At 40.9% G+C, this 17,378-nt stretch overlaps 1 protein-coding gene across 4 annotated transcripts; it reads left to right on the top strand.

Moving 5' to 3' along the window:
* Positions 1 to 2,197: 2,197 nt before the first annotated feature.
* On the top strand, positions 2,198 to 17,250 carry hykk.2 (hydroxylysine kinase, tandem duplicate 2). 4 transcript variants are annotated; one of them, XM_031307481.1, is made up of 6 exons: positions 2,200 to 2,309; positions 11,333 to 11,657; positions 14,906 to 15,048; positions 16,057 to 16,237; positions 16,402 to 16,855; positions 16,890 to 17,250. In XM_031307481.1, exons 2-5 carry the CDS (start codon positions 11,354 to 11,356, stop codon positions 16,842 to 16,844), a joined length of 1,071 nt encoding a protein of 356 aa, XP_031163341.1. In that variant the 5' UTR covers positions 2,200 to 2,309; positions 11,333 to 11,353; the 3' UTR covers positions 16,845 to 16,855; positions 16,890 to 17,250. The 4 variants fall into 4 exon arrangements, with proteins under 4 accessions (XP_035863509.1, XP_031163341.1, XP_035863507.1 ...); XM_036007614.1 differs by having other exon boundaries at positions 16,402 to 16,860; positions 16,895 to 17,250; XM_036007616.1 differs by having other exon boundaries at positions 2,198 to 2,309; positions 11,349 to 11,657; positions 16,402 to 17,250.
* Positions 17,251 to 17,378: the final 128 nt, after the last annotated feature.

The raw sequence follows: 17,378 nt of genomic DNA, 5'->3' as shown, positions 1-17,378 counted from the left end.
TAAATAATACAATTACTATTCTTTTTATGTAACAAAGGGGTGTGAAAAAATAATTTAATACGTACTTGCTGCATTTATTTACTCTCTTTTTCTCTTTTAGTGCTTCAATCTAGAGAGAGCCTTCTACTCAGATGTACTCTATTGCGACCAGCCCAGGAAAAGGAGAACACACACAGACAGTAGTTGCATTACCAGGACCTACCCATGCAACAAACACAGCTGCTGTCACCCACCTTTTTGTGTCCTCCAATAAGCTGGGACTTTGCTGTGACCCTAGAGACACCCTGAGCTATGTGTGCACCAAACGTTGTGTCAATCCATCCAGTAGATTTTGAAATATTTGGATAAGTGAAAACTTTAAGAGAGACGGGAATTTCTGAGAGAAGAACAGGTTCATCTTCTCAGACCAGAGGTCAACCCGAAGAGAGATGGTGAAAAAGATTGTTCATTGATCACCAGGGTACCAAAAACTCTAAAATACTTACATAAGGTTGTTCGGAACACAACAATTACTCTCACAAAATAAGGAGGGTTTGATGGAGAACAGATGAATAAGATGAAGAAAAACTACAAGAAGGCAAATCCCTACCCAGCCCCATTCATGTCAATCTAACATGTCCTCTCATATATATTTACATCCACATCTTCATGGTTGACTCAGTGTTCAGCACTTTTACTGCAGGAATGTTCTTGTTTCAAACCAGCGGGGGTCTTTCTGTGTTCAGCAGCATGTGTTTGCATGTGGTTGTGTTTACTTACAGTACAGTCACGATCTCTCCCATGTCCGTGTGGGTTTCCTTCCTTCCTCCCACAGTCCAGACATGTTGAACAGGTGAAACATTGAAGCTAAACAGTCTGTAGCTGTGAAGCCTATCCGGCTTCACTTCTCTTCTCCTAAATAGTGTTATAGCTCATTAGTATATAAGTCAAAACGTTATCACAATATAATTATATTATGTTTATTACTGTGATTTCACCAGTGCATAATCATCAGAATCAGAGGATTCGGTCCTTCCCCTTCATTTATTTATTATCCTAGTTGTGCACAACATATTATCTTGTGCAAAACAAGAATAGACAGGTACAGGAACGGATTTACCTACAGTATGTACCTTTGGAGCCTAATAATTACAGTAAACTAACCAATTATTATCATCTCCAGGAGCCTGGTTGACTGAAACGTTTTTACAGCAGAATGAGAATAAACCCAAAGTTATATTATTTAGTCCAAAGCATAAAACCTATCTGCTTTATTTTGTCTTGTCAAGTAGTTTTAATCAGGCAGTCCTGCCTTATTTCCTGACTCTTAACAATTTTCTGTGTTTGACCTAGAGAAAGTTAACAGGCTCTGTCTATTGACTCTCTATTGATTGATATTCTTTCTAACTTCACCTTAAAAAAACACTCTTACTTGTTGGCTTTTAACTGTGCCAAACATGTTCTTCTAAGCCTTACTGTAAGTAATCTGCTGTTTGTGACATACATACCATATGTTTTGATTTTGTTTTTGAATAAAATGTTATTAGCAACAAATTATCTCATTCAAGTCAATTTTATTTATAGTATAAAATAACAAGAGTTATCTCAAGACACTTTACAGATAGAGTAGGTCTAGACCACATTCTATAATTTACAAAGACCAACAATTCCAGTAATTCCCCCAAGAGCAAGCATTTAGTGTGACAGTAGCGAGGAAAAACTCCCTTAACTAAGGCATTGTCCCCTGTTTCTTTCCCATTGCCAAATAATCCTGTTATTTCCTTCCTCCTGTCATCAATATCTTATTCTTCCTCCACTTCTGACCCCACATCTTTAAAACAAAGTCAAATGCATACATTTCCAAGCATCTATGCAGTGGTGAGAGGGATTGAAATTATACTACGGATATAGATTTTTTTTAAATACATATTTGAAGTTTTGTTGTTTGTATTATAAATTAGCAAATAAAAAAAAACTAATCCAATACAACATGAACTGATGATTGTTGTTTGCAGTTCAATGTATTATGTATTAGCAAATTAAAAAAACGAATCCAATACAATATGAACTGACATTCTATAGTTCCACCCCAAACTGGCTTTTATTTTGAAGGCGAAGAAAATAAGGGGCGTGGCGTGAGCGGGGGCGTGGCGTGAGCGGACGCAAGCTGCAGCTGGACCATATTGTGCAAAACCTTCGCCATTAGATATAACTGTTTATGAAGATAATCAGGTTCAGGTCCGAGTTCACGTGTACAGTAGTTTAACGCTAACGGAGGACACACCACATAACGTTGATCTATCATTCCCTGGTGTTTTTTTCACAGTGAGGTAGGTTTACTGACGTGAATAATGTATGCTATTAGGAGTTTTGGCTGTTGATTCATGTATGTATTTATAGCGTACCATCCAGTGTGTTGAATACAAGAGCGTCACTTACCAAGCTATTTTAGGGCGTTTTCACACCTGAAAGTCCTAACCAAGGTCCGGACCAAGGTTCATGTTTTTGTTGCATTGTATACATTTGATCCGGTACGTTTTGGTTTCACACTGCAGTTATGCAAGCGCACCAATGCTGCTGTTGGTGCTGTCATCTTTAGGACAGGAATACCGGTTTAGCTACTTTACGGAGGAATAAACACACATGTTCATCTTTTGGTGTATCAACCAAGCCCCCAGGAAGAGCGCCGAGTTTTTCCATTACATGGTACCTGCTCGACTCGCCTCGACTCGACTCGACACACTGTGAGCTGAAGCCATGGATGAGCTCTGTTCACGAAACTGCAGGCTAACAGCTAGCTAGCGCTAGTTAGTAGGGAGCTAGCTAGTAGCACAACATAATTATTAAATCTCCTTGGTTGTCTAGCTAAATACATCTATCGTTTATTTAGCTAAGCATAGGGAACAACGAAGACACAGTGTTTAACGTTAGTGAATATTTTAGACAATGAAAACGGCGAGTTCATGAGTTCGCCAATTGTAAGAGACACGACAGAGAAGCTCATGAACGCGCATATTGCTACCGGTTGCTACGACAACGCAAACAAATTGTTGCTAGTGCGCATGCCCATCGTGAGCCAACCAGCGTTATGGGCCAACAATGCGGAAGAGCCGAGCTCCATGCAAGGGAGTAAGCTTTGTCACTGCCCGATGTGAGTCGAGTGCAGATGTGAGTCGCGCATGCGTCACTTTGCGACAAGTAGCCTACAAGATGCTAACGGATTTTTGAGCTAACGCACAGTCTATGAGCTAACGTTAGCAATCAAACAATCATAGATAGCTAAAACGTTTTTGAAATGACTGCTGCTGCTGGCTACAAGTTAGCAATCAAACCCAGTAAAGGCTGTCACTTAATGGCGTTTTGAGCTAACGTTAGCAATCAAACAGTCATAGATAGCCAAAACGTTTTTGAAATGACTGCTAGCTAAAAGTTAGCAATGAAACACAACAAAGTCTGTCACTTGAATGGCATTTTGAGCTAACGTTAGCAACCAAACAGTCATAGATAGCTACAACGTTTTTGAAATGATTACCATCTTCTGTTATTGTATGTAAAGAGAAACATTTATTATTTTATAGATTTCACAAATTTCAGTATGACGCGTTATGCCGTAAACAGTTTAAATCTGAGCATGCGCGACTCACATCTGCACTCGACTCACATCGGGCAGTGACAAGCTTCGCTCCAGAGCTCGAATCTCCTATGGCGCCATTTTGATGCTACAAAGCGATCACCCGACGTTAGCATCCCATTGACTGCCATTCATTTTGGCGTCACTTTGACAGCGAATAACTTTACATCTGAAGCGTTTAAAGATTTTATTTGTCCATTGTTTATTTCTAAAGAAACACGATACGTTTTTGTAAAAATAGGCTAACGATTGTGTCATAACCACGCGACTTACTGTCGCATAGTAGAGGAATTACCGTATAGTACAGGAGAAGCTTGCAGGCAGTTTGGACTTACATTAGCTGTTTAAGTGTAATTACTAATGTTAACTAGCATTTTAGTTAGCAATAATTAGCCTGTGTCCACGTTATCTCCTTACATATACCTACGCTCTCCGTCTCTGCAAGATTCGGAATGATTGAGATTTGTCTTGGCACAGCTACCAGAAGACTCACAACTTTCAGACATGTTGCTCACGTCACATTTACGTTGTTTCTCTCAGTTGGAGGCTGCGCAGTAACGCTCAGCGCTCACCGGAAAAGTGCTTCTAAAGGCCTTCACTGGTCTCCGTCCAGAGCAACGGGATCTGTTGGTCCATTCTTATATACAGTCTATGGCTCCATGTTTGCTTTATGCGCTTTTGAGCACTCTCATTGGAATGTACGGGGCTTCCCGCCGAACACTGTATCCAGTTCTCTTAATACATCCATGGTATCAACCAGAACGGGGGAATGTCCTCTCTTCTTTTTATTCTGCACATGCGCAGTTGTACATCTCTCATAGGGCATGACTGTACCAGTGTAAGAACACAATTTAACAACATATTAGTCTATATGTTAACACCCCCACTTGCTCTTATACTGTACAAGTCGTATTCAACCTAAACTTTATCAACACATTGAGCTTACAGTTATACATCTCACAAATGTCGGTTTATATTCCAAACATATAACCCAAGAATTTTTCATTTCTGTACTTCGTTACAGGTTTAGTCAAAACATCTGCAACCATGTCTGCCGTTGGACAATATTCAATACTTATTTTACCATCACTGAGTGCAGATCGAATGAAATGATATCTGATGTCAACATGTTTACATCTCTGACGACATACTGGGTTCTTTGACAGAGCAATTGCACCTTGGTTATCTTCAAAGATTGTTACTGGTGCATATTGGCACTCACTATCCATCTCGCCCAATAACTGTACAAGGTACAAACTTTCTTGTGTAGTAGCAGCCAGTGCCATGTACTCTGCTTCACATGTAGATAAAGCTACTGTTGGCTGCTTCTTAGACCACCATGAAACAACAGGTCCACATTTAGTTAAACTAAAACAATACCCTGTTATGCTTCGTCTCTCACTTTGATCTGCTGCCCAATCAGCGTCATTATATGCTACAAGATTGAGTTTTTCCACCCCTTTTTTGTAACACAACTCCTGATTCATTGTCCCCTTTAAGTACCTCAACACATGTTTAGCGGTTATCCAGTGTTGCTCTTTTGGTTCTGATAGGTATTGTGACAGCTTGCTGACGATCCAACTGATATCCGGTCTTGTACATGTCATCACATGTATCAAGCTGCCTATCACTTCACAATACCTTTTTGAATCAATAGGTTCACCATCACCATCAAAGTTTTGTTTTTGTTCACATGGTGTTGACCTTGTTTTACAGTCTGACATACCAAACCTTTCCAGTATCTTGATTATGTACCTTGTTTGGTTCATCTTTATTTTCCCTTCACTTTGTGTAAAATCAATGCCTAGGAAATGTTTAAGCCTCCCAAGATCTTTCATCTTAAATTTTTCACTTAACATTTCTTTTACACTTGTGAGTGAGTCACTATCACTAGCAGCGATAATTAGATCATCGACCCAAATTATCAAAATGATCCTTTCTGTTGCAGTTTGTTTGTTATAAACGCAGTGATCAGCTGGGTTCTGTGTAAAACCATTTTCACTAAGGTGATCATGCAACATTTTGTTCCAGTTCCTTCCTGACTGTTTCAGGCCGTATAGTGACTTGTTCAGTTTGCAGACTAGTTGCTCATGTGTATCTGACCTGACTTCAAAACCTTCTGGTTGCTCCATGTACACTTCACAGTCAATAGGAGCATGTAGATATGCTGTTTTGACATCCATCTGATGTAACTCTAAGTCATACTGAGCTGCTAGCTGCATCAAACAGCGTACTGATGTCATATTTGCAGTTGGAGAAAAAGTCTCCTTATAGTCTATTCCTGCCACTTGACTATACCCCTTTGCAACATATCTTGCCTTGTATGTCTCAGTCTCATCTGAATTGTTTTTGACCGCATAGACCCACCTGCCCCCCACTGTATTTTTACCCTCTGGCAGCATGGTCAATGTGAATGTATCATTTTCCCTAAGGAAATCCATCTCCTCCTTCATAGCAGTAGCCCAAATCTCTGATTTTGGTGAAGTCATTGCTTCTTTGAAGGTTTGTGGTGCATTACACATTACTCTGTAGCAGTAGTCAACAGTAGGTGATATCTGGTCATCACACTTCACTTTACACTCATAGTTTTTTAAGTACTGAGGTTTCTTCCTCGCTCTGTCTGGATAGCGTGGACTCAGACTATTTTCGCTCTCTTGTCTCAGCGTGTCTGTGTGACTCTCTGAAGTCTCGATTTGCACATCTTGTGTCTCTTCGGAATTTTGATCTGCCTTCTTGGCTTTTGGCATGGGGGATTCAAATCTCTTCCCATGAAGATCATTACTCATTTCCAAATCTGTCTGAGTTTGGCGTTCGACTACACTTTTTGTAATGAACTTGACTAATCTGTTTTTAAGAACTTTTCCAGTGTCTGGGTAGTAGACCACGTATGCTGGGCTATTTTTATCATACCTGACAAAAATACCCTTTTCACATCTTGAGTCCAACTTTTTTCTTGTTCTGTCTGTATGCATAGCAAACAGATCCAAATTCTTTCATCTTTGAAAGATCAGGTTTTCTCCCAGTAAACATGTAGTGTGGAGTCTGTCCTACACGCTTATTATAACACCTATTGCAAATTACTGCAGCAGTCATTACAGCATATGTCCACAAGTTCTTTGGTAGATTGCTCTCAAGCAGCATGCATCTTGCCATTTCAAACAGTGTTCTCCAGTTTCTCTCAGCGGTCCCATTTTGATGGGGTGAGTAAGGGGCTGAAGTTTCATGTCTTATGGTATTCTTACTGAGCAGTGACTGGAACTCTTTGGCTGTGAACTCTGTGCCATTATCTGACCTGACACACTTTATTTTCACATAAGGGGCCACATCAGCAATAAACTTCTCAGTAGCTTTTACAGTATCACTCTTTGCTTTTAGGAAATACACAAAAACTGCCCCTGAATAATCATCCGTAAATGCTAGAGTGTATCTGAACCCATCTTTTGCCTCTGGCTCAATAGGGCCAGCCAAATCAGTGTGCACAAGCTCAAGTGCCGCTTTTGCCTTTTCATCAGGCTCTCTGTTTCTGCTCTGGACGAATTTCCCCTGTGTGCAGATTTCACAGTTTAGGGTAGATTTGTCAATCTTACCTGTGATTTTCATTCCCTCTGTCACATTTTCTAACTTTGACACATCCTCAAAATTACAGTGGCCAAGAATTTTGTGCCATGTGTGAATATCATAGCACCCATAACATCTATCATCACTTTCATCACTTACAGTGTTAAGATAGTAAAGTCTATCGTACTCCTCGATGTCAAAAGTGGTACCGTTCTTGTGGATGAGCTTGTTACATCCCTGTCGAAAGTTGACTGAAGCTCCGTTGGCTGTCATCATCATCATAGCTTTATTTGTATAGCGCCTTTCATACACAGAGTGCAGCTCAAAGCGCTTTACATCCAAAACATTCAACACAACTCTCGCAGGAGCACATTTAAAGCACGCAAACAGTATATTTGCACTGTTGCACTGGTATTTTGCTTATTAGTTGACTGAATAATAATAATAATCACATACATAACATAACATAGCAGGGACAGATACAGCATGACATGAAGGAGAGGAGAGGGAAAAAAAAGCAACTCTCAGACTATCCTCATAAAGATAAGAACAGTGTGGGAACAGGAAAAAACACCTCAGCACATAGCACACAAGCAGTACATTTGCACTGCTGAACATAACATAACATAACATAAATGTACAGTTACACATTTAGCGGCGAAGGCGTGGGACTGGGGAGAGGGTAGGTTGGGGGAGTTTGGCCTGCTGAGAAACGCACAGCCCGGCAGTCCCACTAGTGTCCCAGTCCGCAGAATGTTATAGCGATAACACAGCACGTTGCCGTGGTGACACCCTTGAACAGTCCAGAACCGATACGACAATCAGCAGGCAGTGGGGAAGACGGGGGAGGAACCAAGAGAGTCTTGCTTGCAGAGCCCCAACAGGGTGACTGTTTGTTCCAAGAAACGGCCTTGGCAAGGCCGTTCAGGATAAGGGAGCCGAAAGATTAAATTTGTTTTGTCTACACGAATGGCTGCTCTAATTTAGACATACATTCTATTGTTCAACTGTTCAACTGGTCAATTTTTCTTTCCAAATCCATGACCTTCCTCATGATGGTATCCAAGCCGCGGGTCATTACCATGTTGTTTTCCATCACGCGATTAATAGTTCCAGTTTGCGAACTGATCGCTTTTTCGACAGCTTCAGTCAGGCCAGGCAGCTTCCTTGGGCTTTGGACAGCTACCAAAGTCTTTCCAATTTTTCGATAAACCAGAGCGAAGCATCCTCCAATCAGCAACATTCCAGTTATCAGGGTTCCAAATAGGTAGATATCCTCAACGTCCTCCACGGAAAGAGCAGAGAGACACACGACACGCCATTTCTCCCAGCCGTCCATCGTATACCCCGCAGCAAACGTCCCATCAGGACATGCTGGCTCACCCGAACCAGTGCTCCTCCTCGAGAATACAGTGTCAATTGCTTTGAGAGACCAGTTAATCAATTCCATGATTTTTAGGTATTTGTAGAGCCTTGCAGGGAGAGTCTCTAAAAAGTTAACAACAGACAACACAAGACAAGATAGCAAGCAGGGTAGGCCTGGGAGGGAGAGGGAGAAAAAAAGCGACCGCCTTCGCTGAGAGCTGGAAAAGAAAGGTCAGTGTGCACAAGCTCAAGTGCCGCTTTTGCCTTTTCATCAGGCTCTCTGTTTCTGCTCTGGACGAATTTCCCCTGTGTGCAGATTTCACAGTTTAGGGTAGATTTGTCAATCTTACCTGTGATTTTCATTCCCTCTGTCACATTTTCTAACTTTGACACATCCTCAAAATTACAGTGGCCAAGAATTTTGTGCCATGTGTGAATATCATAGCACCCATAACATCTATCATCACTTTCATCACTTACAGTGTTAAGATAGTAAAGTCTATCGTACTCCTCGATGTCAAAAGTGGTACCGTTCTTGTGGATGAGCTTGTTACATCCCTGTCGAAAGTTGACTGAAGCTCTGTTGGCTGTCGCTGCTTTAACAGAGAAAATGTCCTGTGGAAACGAGGGCACGTACAGCGCCAATTCGGCGTAGGCTTCTTCATTTTTCTCTCCGTCTGCTTCATCTTCATCCTCGCTCAATATGGCGGCCTTTAGCCCTAGCAAACGCAAGTGCCCCAAAAACTTTGTCTCCCATAACTCGTAGTATTTTTCATCTCCGTCGAAACATAATCTATTCCATCGGCTTCCATGTTCCCTTCTGGGCCCATAACCTGTTGGTGCTGTCATCTTTAGGACAGGAATACCGGTTTAGCTACTTAACGGAGGAATAAACACACATGTTCATCTTTTGGTGTATCAACCAGAACGGGGTAATGTCCTCTCTTCTTTTTATTCTGCACATGCGCAGTTGTACATCTCTCATAGGGCATGACTGTACCAGTGTAAGAACACAATTTAACAACATATTAGTCTATATGTTAACAGCTGCGTACATGCCACCTGGGAATATCAGGGACCGCCCCCGTGATTACGTTGTTTTTCCGGCTGCCAGCGTTCACATGGTCGTGATCATTGACATATATAAAATGGACCAACAGATCCCGTTGCTCTGGACGGAGACCAGTGAAGGCCATTATAAGCACTTTTCCCGGTGATGGCTAGCATTACTGCGCAGCCTCCAACTGAGCTCGAAGACGTAAATGTGACGTGGGCAACCTGTCTGAAAGTTGTAAGTCTTCTGGTAGCTGTGCCAAGAGAAATCTCAATCATTCCCAATCTTGCAGAGACGAAGAGCGTGGGTATATGTAAGGAGATAACATGGGCACAAGCAAATTTTTGCTAACTACAATGCTAGTTAACTTTAGTAATTACACTTAAACAGCTAATGTGAGACGAAACTGCCTGCGCGCTTCTCCTGTACTATACAGTAATTTCTCTTCTGTGCGACAGTAAGTCGCGTGGTTATGACACAATCGTTAGCCTATTTTTATAAAAACGTCTGCTACGGAGCCATAACGTGAGATACAAGGTAATGGAGCCTTTTATACATTGTTGTGTTTCTTTAGAAATAAACAATGGACAAATAGAGTCTTTAAACGCTTTAGATGTAAAGTTATTCACTGTCAAAGTGGCGCCCAAATGAATGGCAGTCAATGGAATGCTAACGGGAGGTGATGGCTTGGTAGCATCAAAATGGCGTTTTGATAGAGTGGTCTTGCAAGCAACCCTGTATAGTGTCACCATAATAGGTAGAATGGTCATTTGAATGATAGTGACTTTGGCAGAAGTGGTGAAAGTGGAGCGGTTTCTGTAAAGGAAGCCGAGTTTGGCCTTGACCTTAGATTGCAAAAGGTATTCAAATCCTACACGTTGCACCCGGTGAGAGAGATAATTGGAAAACCAAACCAGTGAGTGATCAGTGACAACAATGCTGCTAAGTCTGTGTTTGAGTGTGTTGTGGTCCACGGAGTCAAAAGCTTTGGCAAGGTCAATAAACATAGCAGCGCAGTGTTGTTTGGTATCTAATTTGGATGTAATGTCATTGAGTACCTTTTGTAGTAGCTGTAACACAATTACACCCAGATCGAAAGCCAGACTGTGTCCCGGAGATGATACCGTTCACATTAAGATGTTTGGAACTTTCCCATCCCCAGCAGTGGTGCAGTAGTTGTTTTTAAGTGGAGCTCAAACTTATGTATGTATATATATATATATATATTTATATTTATATGTGTGTATATATATATATAAAAAAAAGAGAGAGAGAGAGAAGTTGGGCTGCAACCAATTAAATTTTTCCATTTTAGTGATCATTCAGTGTAGGCCTATACTAAATCAGAAAAAAGGGACAGATGGCCATCACAGGTTCCCAGAGCCTAAGAAGTCGTATTTTTATTAGCTTTTATCAAAGACATGATAAAACTGCAAATCCTCACATTGGAGAAGCTGGACTTTTCACATCTGTGTCGTTTTTTTTCAATAAATTATTTTAAAGTCATGGAATAATGAAATTGTTAATTAATCGACTGCTGATCGAAAAACAATTATGAATTTACAAACCACTTCAGCACTATTAAGGGGAATCACACAACATTAGTCATAAAATAATAATAGCAAAAAATATTTATATTATTCCTAAAGAGGCATGGAGTGTGCTAACACCCCTTTTGGCATTTTCAGACTAAAATTTGTATTTTCAATTGTTATAAATTTACAATAGGTTACTGTGATGCTTTTGTTTCATGAATATCAGCAATAATGTCATCGAAGCATGCCAAGCCCAACTTCAGCCAGTCTCAGGTGGTTGAGATAGTGAAGAGGGTCTTCAGGCTGACGCCTTCAGAAATCCGCTCTCTGCAGAGCTACGATGACCAGAATGTCTATGTGGCGGATATCGAGGGTGGCGAGTACGTCCTGAAGATAATGAATTCAGAAGACAGTAAGAACTCTGCCCTGATTGAGATGCAGAACTATGCAATGACCGTCCTGCACCAGCATGGACTCCCTGCCCAAACAGCCCTGCCCACTGCCTCCGGACAGCTCATGAGCCTGGAAGAAGTAGGTATGAGACCAGTCACACAGGTCACACCTGATGAATAATGTCATATAACACTCAAAAAGGGAAATGTCCTCTAATTTGGCTGCAAAGATAGATTGTACTGTACACATCATAGGCCATCAGAAAATTGAGCATTATTATAGGCGAGCGTATCTTGTAGTGTACAGCAGCACACATACTGCAGCTGCAGTTTTTATATGCATATTGTATGCAATTAAACAATAACTGGTGCATAGATCTGTCAGCTTCAATTTAAATTGACACTTGACAGTAACAAATCCACAGGATTCTCCATCTGTGAGTGTGTTTGCTCATGCTGACATGGGCGTACATTTAATCTAACAGTTTGAGGGGGGACAATAATTGCAATTTTTGAAGGGGGCACGTATAATACAGCCAGAATTATACTTGTATGGGATATGTGTTGTTGTGGAACTCCAGTAAGTAGGTTGGCAATGCTTTAATTCACTTTAAACATTGGATGAAGTGATTATTTTCTCTAATACAGATAATGCTGAGTCATAAATAAATTAGTCATGACAAAATATGAGCATAAGGGACTGTTAGTTATTTATTTAAGGGGCCACCGGAGGAGTTTTGGGACCTTTAGGCTAAAAAGACTTGACCCTCCTCTCGCCAGTAATAATTTTTCTATGACCCTCCAAAATGATTTGAAAAAGAGGCATAACCCTCCCCTTATGTGCTAGTTTGCGCTTAGCAAAGAAGTACAGATGCCATTTGATTTTTTACAGCTATGACATACACAAGTTAACCTCTGCATTCTCATCTTACACATCACACTCCTCTGTTATGGTGTGGTGGCCATTTCAGTAGATTTACTCACTAACATTGTTGTGGAAACACAATAAGCATGGAAACTAAATGCACACTTCCTGCATTACTGCATTACTTCAAATACTAAGTTACTCCTCTAGTAAACTAGTATTCACATGAAATAAAACAATAAAACATTGAGACCATTCAGCAAAGGACAATGGGAAATAACAAATTCAACACTGGTTGCTATGGACTCGTCACTAGGCTTCCTCAGTCATTGTATATTTTAGCACATAGGTAAAGCTGCCGAAGCTGAACATTATATTCCAAAACATATGTTTATTTTTAAAGCAGATTTTACATTACATTGTAACAATTTAACAATTCGCCCTTATGAAATCCAATCGCGGCACAGCTGTCTTGGAACGCAATAGACAGACGCTTAAATTCAACTAAAATGTAACGTGAACAATCAGTGTTCGACCTACAGTCTGTTGAGATGCCTCTCCAAACGCAGAAACAAAGCGCAGTCACACCATAAAACATTAAGACACGTTGAGAAAAAAGATCCGTATCTTGCCGTCATCCAATGACACGGAAAAAAAAGTAATCCACAGAGATAAGTAGATCCACAAAAAGGTAAATGACACGGTGTATCCAGCAAGGCCGATACGAGCGTCACATTCACCAGCCAGCTCCAAACAGGTGAACAAGGCCGCTGCACTTCGCCGTTTAAACAAAGTGGAATAAACGTATAAAAGTCCAAATCTACACAAAACCCACAATCAATTAGTAAGCTGACATCACATGTATATACATGGCATTTAGGAAACCTTTATTGCAAGGTTGGCACGGCAAGATGTCCAGACTAGTGCAACAGTAATTTTCGTTTTTTGCGTCCTGCTGCTCCCATCGTCAGCCAGGTAATATTTTTTTTACTAAAGCAGTATATAAAATCTGATGTATTACCTACCACCATTCAGTTGTTTTGTGTTATTTAAGATATTTATAAAATATCTGGTCATTCCAGATGTAATTATTCCACTCATTTTTTAAACAATGCAGTGCTCCCCCTGCCCCCCAGCAAACTCATGGGTCAGACCCATCTGGTAGTGAAGGAGGGCCGAGACTAAGAGCTAAATGAAAAAATATGCACCAAACAAGCCACTTATTTTCCTCCGGTGGTCCATTCCATAAATACCGAAAGGTCCCTAACCAATGTATTTTTCCAAGATTCCGCTATGTTAGCCAGTCCCTCCAGGATTTCGCGGCCTTTTTTTGAGATTGTTGCGGCCCAAAATGCCTGTTTTCGCAAGAGCTTTTGTAAAAAAGTTGCAATGTCTTTTGTATGTTTGTTACAATGAAGTTGCAGGAGACAGTGAAACTTGCAAAATAAGTTGCGATTTTTTTTTTTTTTGTATAGTTATTTAAAAATAAAAAGGTTGTTTTGGGGAGAATAAAACTACTCTAGGCTGAGATTTCCTAGTAACCTTACCAAAAAGGCTCAGGATGCTGCAAATGTTGGTATAATATGAAAATGGCTGGTGGATTTAAGACAAAAAATTATAAATTATTGAATGAATCAAATTTGAACATATCAGTCAGTGGCTTGTTTATCATTACATTGTTAGTTAATTTCCTATCCTGGGCTGGGCCACACATTCATACAGTTTGATAAAGTACTTATTGGACTTTAACTTATCATCCGACGCACTTACAATAACGAGCGCTGCGCTCGTTATTGTGTTGTTTGTGTGTGTTTGTGTGTGTGTGTGTGCGCGCGTCAGTCACGGGGGGAACGGAGCAGCAGCCCCACCCGCCGCAGAGAGCCGACAGTCAGGATTGAAACGGCAGCAACTTCAGCGACTTTTAAATCGTTACAGCGTACATTGATGTTAAAATGTATACAGGTTGCAGGACGGTCTGAAATGTTTTGCACGGTCTTTCGCTGTACGTTTAGTTGGTAAATGTGAGATGTTCAAGTCACACACGTCTCGTCTTCATATCACAAACAAGGAAATGATCAACCCGTTCTCACTCCCGCTTGTTCATTGGCTCTCAGAGTGCACGTGGGACTGCTGGGATTGGTTGAAGTCGCGGGAAACTTCAGGTTATTGGTCAAATTTGTGGAAAAGTTGCAGTGATTGGTCAAAATTGCGAGTCGCACCAAGCTCGCGGTGATTGGTTGAATTTGCATGAATTGGCGCGATCGCGAAATCCTGGAGGGACTGGTTAGTGATTATAATGTTACCTAGCTTGTTGAATAGCTTGTTGGATACTAAGTCACCCACTACAACTAACACGACGATAAGCCTATGTGTGAACTGATATTAGGCTAATATTGTAGATCCACTGTTGTGATGGGTTTTGCTCGAAATTATGTTAAGTGGGCTTGCTGCAGTTGAATATCTACGTATGGGAAGTACGTTTTGGTGCACTGGCTGTTACATTAATCCTGTCTTTATCTTTGGCAGATTGTGGCTATGGCTGTCAGAAGTACCTGGTGCGGCTGCTGACTTATTTGCCTGGAATCACTATTTCCAAGGTTCCTTTAACACCACAGTTACTCTATGAAACCGGCAAGACGGCAGCCAGAATGGACAAAATCCTACAAGAGGTATAATGATAACACCCCTGTGAAACTTTAGTTTAGATCATTACTTACTACATTCATTACTTTAATTTATAATACCAAGAAATCTGAATTCCTGAATTGTTGTGACAACAACGCGCGGCACTATGTGAAAGTCACTTCTCAAGACAAACCTTTAAGATTGTTTTATGAAATTCTCTTAAGTGACAATATCTACCACTACTGGTGTTGTTTTGAATTGGAGTTCTTTAGTATCTAGTATTTAGAATCTAATTAAGACATGGATATATGATGAAGGATTAGCCCTTTACTGCTACATTATATTTTGTTGTGTATATTTCTGTTCCCTGTTGTGTATATTTTTGTTGTGTATAGTTCTGTTGGTTCCCTGTTGTGTATATTTCTGTTTCCTGTTTTATTTTGATAGTCTGTTTTCTGTCTTGTCTGGTCTAGTTTTGCTTTCTGTGTTTTCCCGCCTGTGTGATTGTCTAATGTGCTCCACCTGTTCCCCAGCCCTGCTGTCACCTGTCCCGTGTTTGCTCGTTACCTAGTTTATTTAGCCTCTGTGTTCCCTTTGTCTCTTGTCTGATCGTTTTGTGTGTATTTGTGTTTGTTCCTGTCGTGTCTCCCCGCATCAGTTCAAGTCGGTTCTGTGCTTCCTGAATTTCCTTTTGTCTCAAGCTCCTAGTTTTGTACTTCTCTTGTTCTGTTGGATTCTCGGTTCTTGTTTTCTGGAAGAAGTTTTTGCCTGCTGCAGCTCTCAGGACTCTCTTTGTTGATGAGTTTTTTTTGTTCTTTTGGTCAAAAGAAATCTTCAGCTCAAACTTTCTCCTGCCTGCCTGCTCTCTGCGTTTGGGTCCTATTATTCCCTGCCACATAACACATTAAGCATGAAGCTGGACATCTAGAACTGCTAAGCTTTGCTAAGCAAAACATGTTTAACTATCCTACTTATACTTCTGTCTTGTTTTTCTTGTTTTGTCTTGAGTTTTCTTTTTCTTGTCTTCTCTCAGTATTGTTTTTTTTCCCTAGATGGAGCACCCTCATCTTGGCGTGCTGCAGAGAGAGAACTTCATATGGAGTCTGTCAAATGTTCCACTCCTAAACGCATACATCAATTTATTAGATGGAGATCCTCTTGAGGAGGCTGTGAAGTCTGTCATTCATCAGTACAAGACCTCTGTGGTCCCTAATCGCTCCAATTTCCGCAAGTGTGAGTATGATATTTACTTTTAAACATTTGGATAAGGGAGCTGGTAAGTACAAGCACTCTTCTACTCACCTCCCTTGTCACAGCTCGTTGGCACCTTGTATAGTATTCATTAGTGATAATGTATTTTGGTTCCCATAAACAATATTTTCTTTTTCTTTTCTAAGGCATTAACCATGGTGACTTCAATGACCTCAATGTGCTTGTACAACCTGACGAGAGTGACGGCCACAGGATTTCTGGCATCCTTGACTTTGGGGACATGAACAGTGGCTACTACATCTATGAGCTAGCCATCGCTATCATGTACATGATGACGGAGCACCCTACACCCATAGAGGTGGGTGGACCTGTCCTCGCGGGCTGGGAAAGTGTCCTTCCCCTTAACGAGGCAGAGAAAGATTGTCTTTATGTGCTGGTGCTGTCCCGCTTCTGCCAGTCGTTGGTTTTAGCTCGTCACTCTGTGATCTTGCATCCTGAAAATGCAGAGTATCTGATGATTACATCTAGGAAGGGCGTCCACATTTTCCATCAACTCTGGGAGCTTGGAAAGGAGCAGGTAGAGAAGGTGTGGTTTCAGAGTGCAGCTCAATTCAGTGACAGGAAGTGAGAAATATGTAAGGTAAGCCATTCACAAATTTTGACGCACAACAGGGTGAATAAAATCGATAGATTTTGTTTTCACAGCAAAAGAACACATTTTACTCTTGAGATTCAGACATTTTGGTGTTGAAATACAGCAGTGGGGGGGATGCTTGGCACGTTGTAAACCAACCAATCAGCGCGCAGCTTATATAAATATTCATGAGCATACCATATAAGGGAGAAAACCTCTTGATTCAGTTTTGGGCTGTTTGACAGGGTTGCATTAGTGCTAATAGAACAGCACCTGGGCCATTTTCACCCCAACCAATGTTACATACCCTATTAGGAGACCTTAAGGAACAGTGTGAAATACCCTATATAATCATTCTATCACCCCTTTAAGAAACTAACTACAAACTGCATGTACCTTGTTTTATCAGGGGTGTGATTCTTCCGGATAAATCCGGAAATCCAGCTTTTCCGACCTGAAAATGAAGATCTCGTAAATCATTTTTTTTTTGTGTGGGGGCGGGGGGTCGCAAGGCACGGGTCGGGGGTG

Source organism: Sander lucioperca, chromosome 11 (genome assembly GCF_008315115.2).
Source record: "Sander lucioperca isolate FBNREF2018 chromosome 11, SLUC_FBN_1.2, whole genome shotgun sequence".
NCBI lineage: Eukaryota > Metazoa > Chordata > Actinopteri > Perciformes > Percidae > Sander > Sander lucioperca.
This window is presented reverse-complemented; position numbering and strand designations above follow the sequence as displayed.